Raw genomic sequence first — 18,122 nt, 5'->3', positions numbered from 1 at the left:
CTCGGAAGGAAGGTTGGGCAATCCTACTTCCGTAGTGATACTGCCTCGGAAACCCAAGGAGGGGTCGCTATGAGTCGGGTTTGACTCGACGGCAAATAACAACAACAACAACAACAGAGGCAGAAGAGAGTCTCTCTCACTGGTGGCTGAGAAAGATGCGCTGCTGAAACAGACGTGCTGCTGAAAGGTATGTGCTGCTGAGAGAGAGACGTGAGAGAAAAGCGCTGCTGAGAGAGACAGCCGACTGCTGAGAGAGACTGAGTGTGTTCCTGAACTTGAATTGTAGCCTGTTGCTTCACTAATAAACCCCATGATCTGTGAGTTCTGTGTGGCCACTGCAGTGAATTACTGAACCCAGCAGAGAGGTGGTGGGTGTCATGGGAGGAACAAGGTTACAAGGTTAGTAAGAGGATGGAGGGTGGCGGCATGTCTCACCTTGTAAGAACAGGCCTTGGGCTGCTGATGGTGATTATGTCTTCCTCTTGTGTAGTTAGAGGAGGTCAGAAGATGCTGTCCTGTGCCCCTTTAGCACCTTGCCTATCAGGAAGATAGAATCCTCTCAGCCACCCTTACATCTGAGACTCCTCCATTTCATATCTGCTGCTTTCCATATTTCTAGTTCACAAGCACTCTTTGACTTTCATCCCTATTCTATATATAAACTTTTGTGCAATGAGTTTGAAATAAGAATATTGATTTTATATGTCAAGCTAAATGCATACAAGGAAGAAGGTACCCTGATTATGACACTAGCATAGTCATGAATCTGTGAGGTTTAGCAGGAGTATGGACAAATGACAAACCCCGCGAAAGCTGCTCTGTAGACCCATTTGACACAATCATTTGGTTCAACTGGATATTGTTTTTTGAAGCTACATTGATATCAAAGTGTTTTCCCAGGCTCTCAGAATACCCGGGTCAAGAATGCTGGCAATCTGCTGTCGGAGAGAGAGGCTGTCAGCATTACCCCCTATCAAGCCCTCCCAGTCATCACTTGCATAAGAACAAGCAGGCAACCCACAGCCTTGTGACAAGTGCTGTGACTCCGGGCGGGAGCCAAGTGCTATGAATGAAACCCCGTAAAATGTCACTTTATGTAAGAGGAAATACTGGAGTCACCGGGCGCATACATAATTTTTAATTCAAAACTGTATTACTGGAAGCTAGAGTGTACATACTTACTGGAGAGCCTGCTACTTTTTCTCCCCAATTAAATTTAGGTGTGAGTTCTGAAATCTTCTTCAAGTTGAACTCTTAAATCAAAGGCGCCCATGGGGGAATATTATGTTGTTGTTGTTGTTATGTGCTGTTGAGTCAGCCCTGACTCATAGCGACCCCTCCTTGGGTTTCCGAGGCAGTATCACTACGGAAGTAGGATTGCCCAACCTTCCTTCCGAGGAGTGGCTGGTGGGTTTGAACCGCCAGCCGTCTGGTTAGCAGTCAAGTGCTTTAGCCACTATGCTACCAGAGCTACAGCATATTTAATCTCCGAGGTGGGTAGTAAGGAGCCCTTGAAGTGCAGTAGTTAAGTGCTCAGCTGTTAAGCAAAAGGTTGGAGTTTGAACCCACTAGCCACTCCATGGGAGAAAGATGTGGCAGTCTGCTTCCATAAAGGTTAAAGTCTTGGAAACCCTATGAAGCAGTCCTATCCTGTCCCATATGGTCACTGTGAGTCAGGATGGACTTGACAGCAGTGGGTTTTTGAACAGAAGTGAGGTGAGTCATAATCTATTTATGATTGAATGTTGGTCTATGTGAATTACATTTATCAGATTTCTTAGAACAACAAGTTTCACCATGCTACCTACACAGATCTCATGGATCTCTGTAGATCCATTATCTTCAATCGATCTTTTTCAGGAAGCATTTCTCCTGACACCTACCCACAGAGGCTAGGAAAGCCGGTCAACAACCTCCTCAAGGAACTGTATAAACATTCAAATCACTTCAACATTTTTCAGCTCCACAGATAATTTCAAGGCCTTGGTGGTGACTAGCAATGCTGGAAACATTCCATGAATATTTTAAGAGTCATAAGACAAAATAAATTCCAAAGAGCTATTTAACCCAGGTCCTATGTAAATGATTTTTAATCCATTTTGAAGAAGATATTCTAATATCCACATTTTAAAATGTCTATTTCAAAATATGTATTTTTTTTTCTTATGAATTGCCTTTTGTTTGAGGTTTCTGTTAATCCATGTGGATAAGATTTAGAAAGACATGACTCACTTTAAAAGAAAAAAAAAAACTAAAATTAAACGTTATGTTTTCAATATCTTGAAAATGCCTTTAAAAGATTTTAAATAATTAAAATAAGTTATGATTGGTTTTAGAAGACATTGGATGCTTCAAGTGATTATTTGCAAGAATAACAATGTCCTGAATTTACATAAATTGTGATCCAAGCCTAGCAAAGTGACCATACAGTGAAAAGAATATTAAGAATCAAGGGAACTGGGTTTGGGTCCTAATCCTGTCTTTGACTCTAACTGGCTGTGTGACCTTGGGCAGATCACTGTACCCTCCAAGTTTCATTTCCTTCCTCTGTAAAAGGAGGAAGGAGGAATGAGACTGTGTATAAATTTTTGAAATTCTATGATCAGCTCTCTTTCAAACTCACCATGTGTATAGGTATATTATTGACCTGAAGTTTTACCAGGAACATTTGTTCAAAGAATTTCTACACACCAAAGACCACCAGCTGGTAAGAGAACTATGAAATTTAGTTCTTCAGTAGCTACTTGGCACTTTTTATAGGCATCTGGAATTTAATTTGAATCTCTGGCAACAACTACAATTATTCTATAGTGAATCAAAAGGAACTGTGGTAGCAAAACATGGCTGCCAACCAAACGGTCAGTGTTTGGAACCCACCAGACATTCCACAGAAAGATGTGGCAGGATAGACATGGCAGTCTGCTTCTGTAAAGATCATCCCTTAAAAACCCTAGCAACAGTTCTACTCTGTCTTATAGGGTTGCTATATGAGTTGGAATCAACATCAGTGGGTTTGTTTTTTGTTTGTCTGTTTTTCATAATGAATCAGTGTGTTGTGGCAAAGATCAAATTCATTCTCATACCTGCAATAAAAACTCATATACTAATATCTACCTTGGAAGTCTCCTTTGCTGTCAGAAACTAAAAGGGTAAGTCACAAGATTGTTCTCTCACTGAAACCAGAGCCGTTCCTTCCAGTGCCAGTGATGAAACACTGGCAACAGGATATTACAAAGGAACCTGGCACCACCACACACCACCGCTTTGTAATAGGTGTTCAGATGGGGCAGGACTCACCCTCAGAGCAAGATACTCCAAGCTCTGGGGAAGCCAGCTTTGCCCAAATCCTTTGGATGTCAGGCTCCACACCAAAAAGCTGACCAACCCACCTCCATCGGCCACTAGCCAGAAACTGAATATACACCTATACATGTATATGTACATATATATATGTTTATTTGGAAAGATATTAAAGACAGGTATATATTTACTAACTATAGCCAAGATTTGTAGAAATGAACATTTTTTTAGCAGCTAAAAACTAGAAAGACAATACGTCTAAAATGGTTACCAGTTTGGCTCTTTTGACTGTGATTACAGGCAGTGCTCAGGTTACAAACATCTACCTTACATATAATCTGTGCTAACAAACCAAACCCCACCCTCTACATAGCATATTATATTAAAAAATGGAGGTACACACAATAGTTGGTAATAACAAACAGCAACTACTTTGCTATTCACATCGAAATATTATCATTATTATTACTGCATCATTATGTGAAGGATGTTTGACTGTATCTAGAAGTGTTTCCTTAATGTGTTTAATGCATAGAAAGGTACACTATATATTATATACTAAGACAAACATTTGACTAACTGATGTTATATACAAATACAAAAACAGGTATCTGTTTTGACTTACATACAAATTTAACTTAAAGATAGACTTAGGAACAGAACTCTTCGTAATCTGGGGACTCCCTGTAATCACAAAGCCAGTCTGCTCTTTTGAGGTGATGAGTCAGTCTTCACAGGGTAAGCCGCCCTACTCAGTAGAATGTGCTATGGCAAAGTTCAAAATACTTGCAAAATAGCAGTATGAGTTGTCGGCTTCAGGGGAAAGCCAACGGAGGACAGTTATGACATAATTAAAACTTTGAAACTCCCCAAGAGTCATTTCCTGTCTCTTTCTGTACAGTAGTTGAACACTCACTTATCAGTGGCTTCAGAAGCACAGGATGTCTGGCTTTAAAAGACTGTGGCTTGTTTTGCTCACTCTATTATAAATGGATTTGGCAGGGTTTGCAAATATGCAATATAACCACATAGGCTGTTTTCTCAAGTTTTCATTTCCGGAGTCTAACTAAACATCAAATATCCTAGGTGAATGTCCCGGTAGGAAGCAAGCCACTCCCACATCCACCCTACCTCAGAAGCAGTTAATTCTGGCTCTGTAGTGCAAGTGATTTGCAATTGGCTGCTAACATAAAGGTTGCTGGTTCAAACCCATCCAGCACCTTTGCAAAATTAGGCCTGACAAACTGTTTCCATAAAGATTAAAGCCAAGAAAACCCATCCCATGGAGCAGTTTTACTCTGTACACACAGGATTGCCATGAATCAGAATCAACTCAATGGTAATAATAGGGTTTTGGGGGATTTTTGTTGTTTTGGGGTTTTTTTTTTTGGTATCAAGAGGTAACAAAGTAAATCTCTCTGTCCTCAGGTCTTAACAAATCTTTTAAGATAAAATTAGATTCAGAACAGCCCTCAAATCAATACAACCTAGCTACATCAACAGTCTACCCACAGTCATCTAAATTTCCAAAGGCCTCTGGCCCCCACCCGTACCATCTTCGAAAATCAGACCTACTTTCTAGGCAAATAGGCCAACGCTCTAAAACACTCACATCATGACATTCACTTGATGATGGCCTTTGTGGGTGAGGGATTTCAACAAGTCTTTGCGAAAGAAACAAAGCAAGGAAAAACACCTAGGCCAATGGATTCATATGGTCAGTGAGCTCATTATTCAGGTTGTCCTCAGTTAATAATTCTGGACAGTTGCAATATTGTGTTCATATGATTCCTTCTACTTCAACCTAAATATAAATTTGGCTCAAATTCTACAAAAAAAAAAACAAAAAAAAAACTAGGAATTACTTGATGTTATTTTTCTAGTTCAGTGACATCCTATTTCTTAACTCTCAATTATTTGTATTGGAATACACCTATGTGCATGGATATATAATTCCCCCTTAAAAATGGTATCCAGATAAAAACAGTGTTTTCATTAACATAATGCTTTACTGTAATAAAGTGGGTAATTGTTGGCACTGAGACTTGACTTCATGTAGATTTCACTGCCACTTCATATTATGCCCATAATAGCTTCTAAAGGGCAGGTTATTATTTCCACTTACAAATGAGCAGACTAAGGGTCCAAGAGATTAAGCGAGCTGTCTAAAGTCTCAAGACTAAGCACAGTCAGAACTAGAATCCAAGTCAGTGTTTTCTTTCAATATGATGTATAAAGGAAGATATTTACTGCACTATTATTGATAATGGCATAAAGACAGAACAAACTCACTAGGATGACAATAGGCAAATGAGTGAACTAACACATCAATGAGATACTATGTTCTCATTAAAATTATGAATTTAAATAATAATGATGATGATGATCCAAACCCAAAAAACCAAACCTGTGGCTGTGTAGTTGATTTCGACTCATAGTGACGCTAAAGGACAAAGCAGAACTGCCCCGTAGGGTTTCCAAGGCTGTAAATCTTTACAGAAGCAGACTGTCACATCTTTCTCCCATGGGGGGTTTCTCCCATCTGCAGCTGATAGGTTCGAACCACCAACCATTAGGTTAGCAGCCAAGTGCTTTAACCACTGCACCACCACGGTTCCCTGATGATAATGATAGCCACAATTTATTGAATGCTTACTTTGTGACAGGAACAGCAACAGACCTTTATGTGTGTGAACCATCTAATTTTAGTTTCAAAACTCCATGAGACAAGTATAATTATTACTGTACTTTATATATACATGAGAAAACTGAAGCTAAAAAAAAATTGAACCACTTCCCAAGGTTAATAAGAACAAGACTTGGTCCATCTGACTCTAAAGCAGGGTTTTCCACCTCAACACTAATGCCGTTTTGAGCATTATAATTCTTTGTTGTGGGGAGGCAATCCCAGGCACCGTAGGAAGAGGATGTTTAGCTCTACCACCAGTTGTGAAAACCAAAATTATCCCCAGCCAAATGTCCCCTGAGAAACAAAATCACTCCAGTTGGAGAACTACTACTCTAAAGCCTAAGGAGCCCTGGTTACACAAAGGTTAAACACTCTGCTGCTAACCAAAGAGTTGGTGGTTTGAACCCACTAGCCTTTCTACTCCATGGGAGACAAGGCCTGGCAATCTGCTCCTGTAAAGAAAACCCTATTGGTCAGTTCTACTCTGTTGCTATGAGATGGAATTGACTTGATACCATACAACAAGAAGCCTAAAAGCCTAGGCTTAACCATTATGCTATATAGCCTTTTCCCCACCCACCAGCCTTCCTACAGAAACATGGACCTGAGAGTATATATACACCTACAGACAGATACAGTCATAGATAGATTCCCTGAGAAACAGATTCTGAGGTTCTCAGATTTGACTACAAGAAGTTTTAGGGCAAGGGGTGTGTTTTGGGGAAGCACAATTATGAGGAAGCAAAGGAAACAGAATTGGGCAGAGGGAGAATTGAACTTCAAAACCAAGTCATTTTTGAAAAAGGCCTCAGCCAATTCTAAAAGAAGTTCTGGAGCTGAGATGGCCTTTTAGAGTTGTCTGTCTTGAGACTATGGAACCTGGCCTTTACCCAACCCCAAAGACCAATCATTAGATGTGGGCTGCCCTCAATGAGGGGATGTGTCCGAGGGCAAAGTGGATCTCCTTAAAGACAGGGCTGAGGGCAATTTCTGGAAAGGACTGCTGAGAACATGACTGTCACCAAGATGCCCTACATGGTGACTATATGTGTCTTCTGTCCTGAACGGCCAATCCAGGTGGAACCCATACAGACCCATATACGAGTATTTCAGTTAATTGTAACTAACTTCAAATACATAAGCATGTGGACCAAGACTGATAGGTAATAAGCAAAATGAAAGCAGTTACTGAGATGGTAGTTATTACAAACAATGTTTTTTTTTACCTTTTTTCAAAGTTAAATTTGCAGATGTTGCCATCATACTGTTATTACCATTTTTTTTAAAAAAAAAAAAGGTGTTGAGACTTTAGAAAATAAAAATCATAGCTTCAAAATACCACATATTATATATTCATGTGGCTATAGTGATTTCCAAGCCCCTTTTGTCAACCCTAAAATATAGGGAGCTCCTTTCTTCATAGTATCAGAAACTATTCTAAGCTGTTTTACTTGTACTAACTTATTGCTTCTTCCCAATAACCCTAAGGTTATTTTTTTTCTATTTTACAGAGAAGGAAATTGAGTTGCCAAGACCTACACAGTTAGCAAGAGGTGGAAGTGGGGCTTGAATCTACCCACCCTGTTTTATACCTACTTCATACATGTATTTCATGTATGTACTCCCAATGACAGTAATATGTCTTCCCCGATTCCATTTCTCTTTAAAAAGAAGTAGTAAAGCACTCCATGTAAGACTATCCTAAGAAATGTGCCTTCAAATTCCCCATTTATATACATTTTAATGTCTTGAGATTTAAAGGTTTTTAGATGCCAATGGAGATCGTAAGAGTAAAGTTGTGCTTTGTCAAAGAATCAAGTCCCTCTTAGGTCTTTACACAAAACGGGGAGCTTTATAGATAATCTGTTTAAAATGTGAAATGTGATTGTGAGTCAAGTCCTCACTTTCCCAAGAAACCTAGGTGGACTAGAATCTCTCTCTGGGACCCAAAAGGGAACTTGCCTTTAAGTTAATTCACTAGGGATCAGTTCTCATCCTCTGGGCACTACAGAAAGTACAACTCAAATTTATTAGCATTCTGAAACCTAATTATTTCACTAAAAGATCTGAATGAATTTCTATCATCTTCAAAATTCCTACGTGATTTTTTTTTTAAAAAAATTGAATATCTAATCTCACAAATGGTCTTTTCTTCCCAGAATGGTCACTGCCTTAATAACAGCCAAGCCCTTTTTCCCATAGGAATGCCAATGTATGTGTCAGGTAAACAAGTCCTTTAAAAGGCCCAAGATCCTCTCAATAGATACTTTATTTGAAATGGAATGCATTTTGAAAACATGAAAAATAAATCACATCTCTCCAAAATAAAATGGCATATTTATACAAATTATGACCACACTATTAATTTCACAAATATGATATTCTGTAAAAAGTATTTGGTACACAATGGTACTTCCTTTTCAGAAACTGGCATTTGCATATTCTGAAACTTTAAAAAGAAGGCTCACTGTAGAATATAACAGACAGTGATTTTATCTTTCACCTCAAAATAAATACTGTTATCTTGAAGGACCACCTATTGTTAAAACCTGCTTGCCACTGTCCAGCCGATTGCCATCACACTGGTTTGTGGGCACTGAATAGCAGTCTCCACCAGCTTTTTAAAATGCAGACACTTCTAATGACCCAGAACCCTTCTGCTTCCTTCAATAGACATTAATGCTCTTTCTAAGAACACTTTGTTGGATCCTGTGCTCCCTTTTGACAGATACCCTAACAACAAAGTTACAGGCCACTCCATCACCCAATCTTATGTAAATCTGAAGGTCATAAAGTCTCCTTTCAAATTGTCAAGAATTTAATTTACAGAGTAGTTCCTAAAATTCCATTCAACACACTTCTACAATTATTACATCTTAGGTTGCTTTATATGTGTATTTCTCTTGAGTCACTGATGAATTAAAAACCAAGTTCTGTAACTTCCAGATTTAAAATTTATTCTACAGAGTATCTTATTGGTAAAGCAAAAACCAATTAGTTTGACATTTACAGAAAAAGAAAAAGAAAAAAAAAAAACCAGAATGTTCACAGGCTTATCCTCGTCTCACAAAGCTCCAGTTGTACAGCTCCAGGCTTCCCAAAACCCTTGGACCCCTCTTCTAAGCCTGCTACTGAAGGTGGTATTGTAAACACCAGGAGCTGAGCTAAAACCAAGCTACTTTCCCTGGGGACAGAAAGCAAGGGATGTGTTTAAACTCACACACTGGCAGCAATTAATGTCAGATTTAAAATTGGGGCTTTTTAAGAGAAAGAGAGAGTGTTTGTTATATGACAGTAGAGAAGAGCTAAAAACAGGCTTTTCACCTTCAGCCTGTCATCATAAGGATGTTCACAAGTGAGGGAAACTCCTTTAATGGATGTGTAAGGGGTATTTTTCTCCTCACTGGAAAAATATGTGAAGTGAAATGATAAAGCTGTCTTGATTTCTACATGATGAGAGAATCCTGACTTGTTCTCTGAGAAAAAAAAAAATGTGCCTTTTGAAAGAGTCATTACTAGGAGACGCGGTGGGGCAGTGGTTAAGCACTCAGTTGCTAATCAAAAGGTCGGCAGTTCAAACCAGGACTTTGAACTGGTTCAATATGGTTCAAACCTCTGCTGAGAATTTGCATTTCCACCTCAAACCCCAAACCAAATCCACTACCATTGAGTCAATTCTGACTCATAGCAACTCTATAGGACAGACTAGAACTGCCCTGCAGAGTTTCCAAGACTATAAATCTTTGCGGAAGCCAACTGCCTCATCTTTCTCCCACAGGGTAGCATGGTTGGTGGCTTGGAATCGACAATCTTTAGATCAGCAGCAGAATGCTTTAACCACTGCGCCACCAGATACCCCTTATTTCTACTTCAGATTTATTGAATCCAAACCTACATTTTAACATGGTCCCCGGGTGATTCTTACAGATCCCCAGGTGAGTCTTACGTATACATATTGCACGAAATGTGGCTTCCATAGATCACAGCCTTAGAAACTCTATATGGTGGCTTTGAGGTGGAAATGACTCAACTCCACAGCAGCAATGAGTTTAAAACATTTACTCTCAGACCTCAGCACTCCTTGTAGGGCTGATGCAAATCTACATGGATTTCTATTAGAAGATAGTAGGTTTAAGGAGCCTCATCAAAAGCCTGTCTTAATATCAGTTGTACTCAGAGGACATGAGAGCAAGTAAAGGAAGCACTGAATGAAGCAAGAGAAACCACCTGCTGGACACTGGAGAATTACAGTTTTACCTTCTTTCAGTCATCCATCCAACAGTTACTGAGATCTCTCTCCTGGAGGCTCGGTGCCAACACAAGTTCCAGAACAAAAGTTCAGTTTCCAGATAGGACATTCCCTTTAATTTTGCAACTTTTTACATTTTATGTTTATTTAAAGGATGGGTTTTCTATTGAAACCCATTGTGTTCTTCCCTTTCTTGGGCTGAAAGAAATATTTTTACCTTTTTCCCTGAAGATGATTTGTCAGGCCTCATAATACCCTAAAAGCAAACAATGCAACCATTGCTGTGGAGTCGGATCTGACTCATAGCAATCCCTCCTTGGGTTTCCAAGGCGGTAATCACCATCACTATGGAAGTAGATTGCCCAACCTTCCTTCTCGGGAGTGGCTGGTGGGTGGGTTTGAACTGCCAGCCTTCTGGTTAGCAGTCAAATGCCTTAGGCACTACACCACCAGCTCTCCCTAACTAGGTGGTTTTATTAGGCAGCTATCATAATTACCTTGCAGATAGAATAGAGGCACTGAGAGAGGAATTGATTTGCATTTCGTGTTTTGTTAAGCATGCTCGCTTTTTGGTGCTCTGGAAAAAAATTATTAAATCATAATCATCATAAAATGTCAAACAGTAAAAACCATCCTACTCCCTTCCTTTCAAATTTCAGATCTTACAATTAATAACAGGGGTTCAGGGCCACAAAGAAGGTCATTCAACATAAATATCACAGACTACCAAGGAGCAGGTGCTGAGGAGAGATAAGACAAGGAACTAGGACTCTGGGTCCCATTAAGAACTATGCTCCTGAGGGAAAAAATTATGTCAGCAGCTAAGAGGGAGACTGGGTATATATGTGTATATAGAGACAATGAGACCACCTAGCCCTATTTGTAAGCCAACATACAAACACCTTTTTAAGAACCTACACAAATTTTAACTTAAAAGTATTTGGTATGGGTTTTGCCTTTTTTTTTTCTTTTTCTTTAAGAACAGGAATTTAGAAAGAAAAACTTCATTTGGACAAAAACTATGGCTTAATTGGGATTATTATGATCTTGTATTACAACTATAGTACTCTGCATGGGGCACTCCCCAAAAAGAACAGCAGTAGTTGTAAGGAAACTGATCCAAACCTGGCTTAAGAAATCTCCTTTAGATTTGGCTCTGCAAGCAGTTCATCATATACATATATGAAATGAGTGTTAAAGTCTTGCAGAGTATCTTCACAACCTACAACCTAAACAGCCACTAAACATGGAAGTCTACTTAAGGTTTGTTTGCCATTTTCTTGAATGTTGGTTTTCCCTTAAACTTTTTGGATAAGAGTTACAATCTCAAAATTTCATCATTTAAATATTGCACTAAAAAACAATTTGATCTTGGAATTCTTTTCCCCATGGAAGGAGAATAAAAGTATCTCTAGAATGCCATTCTATTTTCATTGCTCAACTATATAACTTAACAGTGACCTAATAGTGATCATTCCAATGTGAATGCTAGAAAAATCCTGACCAAGACTGTGTGAAAAAGATAATGGAAAACACAGAGACCCTTTCATAAAACCACACAGATAGGAAGCGGTTTTCAGCCCCAAGAGGCTTTGGTATCATCTATGGCTCTTTTTAAATGTAAGCTGCATCTGCCCTTGTGGATTTTGACCATCCTTTTAACACAGAAGAGGGTTTGTTTTACCTTTAAAAGCACATCCTCTTTTTATTCCCCAAGATTTCTGAGTAAGTGGCTACAAAAACAAGACTGGGGCTGTTTTCTAACTGAAAACCAAGTGTTTATCTAGGCCTTCCTTTTTTAATTTCTGAGTTTTGCTAACCTAACAACAAAACACATAACCCTCAAATTTCTCATAGTTCATAAAAAGCAAAACCATAGGTTTTTCTGATCCACATTATTTTCAGTACGAAAACAAAAGCTATGACTCCTATTGCTTTGAAATATTTACAAACTCTATTTTAAACTATGAGATTCTTCAGTGTGCTTCTAGAACAAAGTAAAAGGATCAAAAAATGTGATTCAAGTCAAGTAGGCAAAGCTCTTGCTCTTGGAGAAGGGTAGTCTACAGCCTGGATGAGATACATATGTTTTCTCAAATAAACTGAATGATTCTGTTTTTCCCCCACTCTTTTTTTTTAAATAAAATATCTAATGTATTTACACTCATAAATCACAAAGAACTGTTCTATTAAACCTCTCACACACAGAAGATATAAGCAAGGATTTTCCTACAGTAGACCCGGCTCTATCATATTCAAGATCTGATTCTACTATCAGTCAGGTTATGTTTTAAATGGCATTTTGAAACCAGATATCATTACTACTGATATCCTTTTAGAAAAGCAATTTCTTGAGCATTAGATTTTTGTAATTACACAATTCCAAACCTTTAGCTTCTTTAAATTTCTATTGTACATAAAACATGGCTTAAGAAAAAAAAAAAACTCAAAATAAAAGTCATAACACGGAATTTAATTTCAACCACCTGACATAATAAGGAAAGTGTCAGACCTTCTGAAAATATCCTACTCGGAATAATGAATGGATTCTTAATATTTTTCTCTCCACCACCCTTTTCTTTTTTTCTTTTCCAAGATTAGGACTTACTAGGGAATAGGTTTTTTTGAACATAAAGTTTCTTTCTTGGGAAATGGTCTACATTCAGAAATGTCTTAGAACAAGCATTTTTTTAAAAAACTAATAAATAATCATAAATCAAAATACATTAAAATAAAATTACAGTACATCATCGCCCTAGAAGGTCCACTGTACTAGAAGATCCTTTCAAAGGTTCATAAATAAAGTCTTGACTCGAAATTGTTTCCTGCATCGTGAAGAGTGTGCAGAAAACTAAGGAGATCGCGCAAGTTATCAGTTGGATGATGTCCAAACTACTTGATCTGGTGGGGGGGCGGGGAGACTGTTTTGTTTTCGATTCAAGTGAAGACAATAGAACTGTGCTCGTCCCACTTCCTCAAGTCCTCAAAACCTGGAAAGAAACGACACGGTATGAAGTAGGACTCAGAATCTTCCCAGACTCAGTTCTATTTTGGACCAGACCTGTAGACCAAGTGCACTCAGAAAGACAGCGGGGACGCTCCTTCGAGTTTCCCAGACGCAGTCAAGCAGGGCTCGTGACACCGAGAGAACCAGCGGCGTCGCTGAGATGAGCACCACCCAACTAACAAGGGTTAGGGTCCCCGGGGAGGCGGTCAGGGATGCCTTGCTGCCCCTCCCAGTCCCACCTTCCCCTCTCTCTGCCTGGCTTCTCCTGGCTTCAGCTTGCTTCCCTTCTTTCTACTTTCCCAAAAAGTTGAATTTTTTTTTTCCTTCCTTTTTCCACCCACAAACTAAACTCGTGGATAGGTTCCCTACCCATCCCCACACTCCGGCGACCCATTCCTCGGTATTCCGAGTCCCGACACCCGATGGCCCGCGTCGCCCCGCACTTACCTTGTCTGGCCGGAGTACTGCCCCCTTCAGGCAGAGTTGGAGGTGCTGCGAAGAAGCCGGTGGCTGTGCGACTGCAAGTGCGGCTGCTGGTGAGGGTGAGGTTGTGGGTGCGGGTGTGGGTGCGGGTGCGGGTGCGAATGCGGGTGCGGGTGCGGGTGCAGCTGCTGGGGCTGCGGCTGGGGCTGCGGCTGCGGCTGGGGCTGCGGCTGGGGCTGGGGCTGGGGCTGGGGCTGCGGCTGCCGCGCCTGCTGCTGAACCAGGTGCTGCTGCTTCTGCCGCGTGGACTTGACGGCCAGGATGGCCTGGCGGTTTTTGTACTGCACCATCTGCAGCGTGATCTCGGCGTTCCAGCCCTGGTCCTGCGGGCACCGAAAGTCGATCTCCTTGCCCTCGGCCATCACCACAGTGAAGTACATGTACTTCCCCTTGCGCTCCACGCAATCCACTGTTTTCATGTTGGAAAAGTGCAATTCCTTGAGCTTCACCGGAGGCTCGAGGCCGGCGACAGCGGGACCGCCGGGTTGTGACGGCTCGGCCGGCCCCTGCCCCTGTCCGGGCTGTTGCTGGTGTTGCAGCTGCTTGGGTGGGATGAGCAGCAGTCCCTCCTCAGTGAGGATGCAACACTTCTTCTTCCAGAGCTGCAACAACCCGTCGCTGCGCTTCTCCAGCACGCCCTCCTTCACCGCCTTGCAGCCGCTGCTTTCCAGCATCCTCCTGGCATAAGGGGGGCCGCCACTCGGCTCGGCCTCTCCACTTCCAGCCGCCCGGGCCGGGGGCAAAAGCAGCAGTCGCGCGCCGTCCTCGCCCCAGCGGCTGCCGCGGCCGCCCGCCCGGAGCGCGCAGAAGAGGCTGACTCGCAGTAGGCAGAACGGCGGCGACGGCTCCCGGTCCCGACAGAGGGGAAGCCGCGTCCTGATGCGCCACAAGGTCCCGGAGCTGCGAGCCGCCGGGCCTCTGCCGTCCTCTTGCGAGCGCTCACTGAAGGGCACTGGCCCTGCTCCCCCGCGGTGCTTTTGAATGGGCCATCTTCCCCACCCCCGAGTGACACCCAGCGGAAAAGGCGGCTCCTGGCGCCCGCAGCGCGAGGGAAAGCCCGGCTCTGAAAGGCGCTCGGCCGCCGGCACACGCCTCATTAACTTGGGGCCTTTCCAAAGCCGGCCGCGTCCACGCCCCCCGCGTCCCTCGCTCCGCCTCCCACCGCCCACTCGCTTCCGCACCCCTTCCTCGGGAAGGCTGCCGGGACCAGAGCCGCGGAAACTCCTGTTCTCCGACCCGGGCCACGGTCAGCTGCCTGGCGACGAATCCTGACGCCCAGAGGACGCTGAGGGGCCATCACCACCGTCCCGCCTCTCGCTGGCCCGCGGGGGCTCGCTGCTAACTGCCTCAGAGAGTGAGGCTGGGGCTGCGAGGGCGGGAACCGCTGCGGGACTGCGGGCACGCGAAGCGGCAGCTCGCGCCGCAACCAGCCGTTGGGATCACCGCGGGACTCCGATATCCCGCCCAGCCTATGTCCAGGCCTCAGCCAGTGGGGAGCTGGGGATGAGACTCGAAAGCCGCGGAATTCCGCGGAAGTGTGCTGCCCGCCCCGGGACGCCTACGTAAATACCAGTGCACAAAAGGCCGAGGACACCAAGTCTGTACACTGCACATTCGCTCATGGTCATTAACTAGCTCTTCTAGGAGCAAAGACAAGGCAATTGTTAAAGCAACAGCGCTCCCGCCTGTCCCGTTAGGAAAGGGTAGGGGTAAAGGAGTCTCGCCTTCCTTTTCTCCACCCAGGATCGCAAGCCCTCATTAATCTTCCAAACCCCGGACACACACCTTCTTGACTCAACTGTCCAGCCTGCAACATCTGAACATTTAACTCAATTTTCTAATTACAAACCGAGGGAACGTCCAGTGCTGAGAACCCCCGGCACTTCAACACACAGTGTAGCCCTCCAAATGCCAGGTCTCTGCCTCCGCGGCTCCAACTCTTTGCAAATGCCTAAGTGGTGAGGTCTGTTTTAGAATCTCATTTATCTATGATCTCGGGAAGTTAATACCGTACTTGGTTCTGGTTCTCTCCTCTTTCTTTTAAACAGAATTTCTATAGAAGCTGCTACCAAGGAGGTTAAGGCAGAATAATGAGCATAAATTGAGGGTGAGGAAACTTCCTCATAAACTGGGAAGACCAACTAGAGAGAAATAGAATCACAAAAAAAATTATCCAGGACTGTACACCTCAAAGTTGGGCAAGTTAAGAGGAGAGGCTGTTTGCTGCTTGTACACGAGGAGGAAGAGGGGGCAGCTCAGCTCACGTTCTAGTTTTCTATGGCTGAACAAAGAAGCAAAGAGCAAGAGATGAGCTTGGAGAGGTTTGCAAAAGTCAAATTCCAAAAGACCTGTGCGTCATACTAAGAAATAAGAACTTAATCCTGAAGGTAACAGAGAACAAAGGGTAGCTTTGAAACATGGGAGAGTCTGAATCTTACTCTAAAGAACAATGTCTTAGCAAATGGGAAATTCCCTCACAATCCTTAGTCCCACTGAATTGCATTTGGTGATATGCTGAGGATCTTCACATTGTTAATGCATAAGCAGTTTATTCAGAAGAAAATCAAGAATTATGTAAATATTTCTAGTAAAATTACATTTTAAAATTACTAATAGTTCTGTTACCAATGACAAACACTACACCTAACATCTATTAATCTGCCTTTGTAGGACAAGTGAGCATTCCAGAGAATTTCTACATGACCAGCTGTTCATCAGTTAAACAGAATGTCATCCTTGCTCATTTAGAAAGGGCACTTTAAATGTGTAATTCAGAGTCTCTGAAGGCAGGTGTAGATGAGGAAAACATTTCCTATGGAACAACACAAACTTGAGTAGATGAAAAATGAGCTGTAATCTTGAAGCTCCTTGTTTCTTAGGAGGAACTCCTTTATGTTTGGTGTTACCTAAACTGGTTTATCAGTATGCAATCAATGCATTCTATTAACCTGAATTCTTTCAAATTGTCCAAACAAGACGCACAATTTTCAAAAGCATCTATTCCATTTTAACTAGAAACTAAAATACATAATTTCCAGTTGGGTATTTCACAACAATTTAGTAATTTTGTGAGTAGCCCAATGTGCCCTCTGATCATGGTGCACTTGTTAGTGGAAATCTTAGTAGGTAGAAATCTCATAGACTAGTGATAACTAATTTGTTATTTTAACAGTAACCACCAACTCACTAAAGTGGTCACATTTGCCATTTTTTTGCAACAATGAAATAGACTGACAGGAAATCCATTGTAAGGAAATAAATATTCCTTAAAAAAAAAAAAAAGTGCAAGGCAGCATTTTGGTGTAGGTATAATGAAAACCTACAAATGTTTAGGAAACTAAAACAATCATTGTTTCGGTGAATTAGAAATGGCTAATTCAAATTGCATTTTCTGGCTGTCAGCATCAAAGTTGTACTTGCACTATCAGCAGCATCCAACACAATTTATCTTTCTTTCCTCTTTGACAAGTTCTTCATTGGCTTCTAGAACATCAGTTTTCCTTCTACCTCATTGGTCACTCTTTCAGTCTCCTCTACAAGTTCCTCCTCTTCTCCCATCCTTTTGATGTTGGAGTGCACCAGTTTTCAGTCCTTGGTCCTCTTTATATACATTCACTCCTTGGTGATCTCATGCAGTCAATACCATCACTTTCAATGCCATCTATAGGCCCAAAACTTCCAAATTCATGTTTCCAACTTGTATCTAACTGCTTATTGTCAAAGAATAAAACAAAGGCCATCAAAGTTTAATAATTAAATGGCAGGCAAGGGCACACATACTACTGATGACATTCACTGAGTAATTCACCTGAGAAAACTGTCTTGAGGCTATTTTAAATCCTAGAAAGTGAGATTCAGAGCTTCTGTTCTATGAATAAGATGGAGGTGTCTGTCCATAGGATATACACAATTCACAAGTCCCATTGCTCACCGGATGGAACTGATTGATTGATCCAATAGGCTCTGAAGTACCAGATCATTTAAAGCTCATGGTTCTTGAAGAGCTTTAGCTGGTTAGAACAGTTATATTTCAACTACAACCTTCGCAACGGAAACTGCCTTCAGCTTTGATATATCTCAACCCTGTGCTACTGTACATTGAACAGTTTCCATTTACTTCTCTACAGTACTAATTTGACGTCTAATAAAGAACTCGGGAGCCCTGGTAGCATAGTGCCTAAAGCACTTGACTGCTAATCAGAAGGCTGGCTGTTCAAACCCACCAGCCACTCCTCGGAAGGAAGATGGGACAATCTACTTCCTTAGTGATACTGCCTCAGCAACCCAAGAAGAGGTCGCTATGAGTCGGTTCAATAGACAACTCAAAACATATGAGCACCCAAACTAAATTCTTGTTCTCCAACCTTCACCCTAACCTGCTCGACCTGAAGCCT

At 41.9% G+C, this 18,122-nt stretch overlaps 1 protein-coding gene across 1 annotated transcript; it reads right to left on the bottom strand.

The window, feature by feature from the left end:
• Positions 1-13,718: 13,718 nt before the first annotated feature.
• PHLDA1 (pleckstrin homology like domain family A member 1) lies at positions 13,719-14,825 on the bottom strand. The gene has a single exon (XM_007947564.1). It carries the CDS (start codon positions 14,823-14,825, stop codon positions 13,719-13,721), a length of 1,107 nt encoding a protein of 368 aa, XP_007945755.1.
• Between the last annotated feature and the right edge of the window lie 3,297 nt (positions 14,826-18,122).

Source organism: Orycteropus afer, unplaced genomic scaffold (assembly GCF_000298275.1).
Source record: "Orycteropus afer afer isolate SDZICR_OR568_19922 unplaced genomic scaffold, OryAfe1.0 scaffold00190, whole genome shotgun sequence".
Taxonomy (NCBI): Eukaryota; Metazoa; Chordata; class Mammalia; order Tubulidentata; family Orycteropodidae; genus Orycteropus; species Orycteropus afer.
This window is presented reverse-complemented; position numbering and strand designations above follow the sequence as displayed.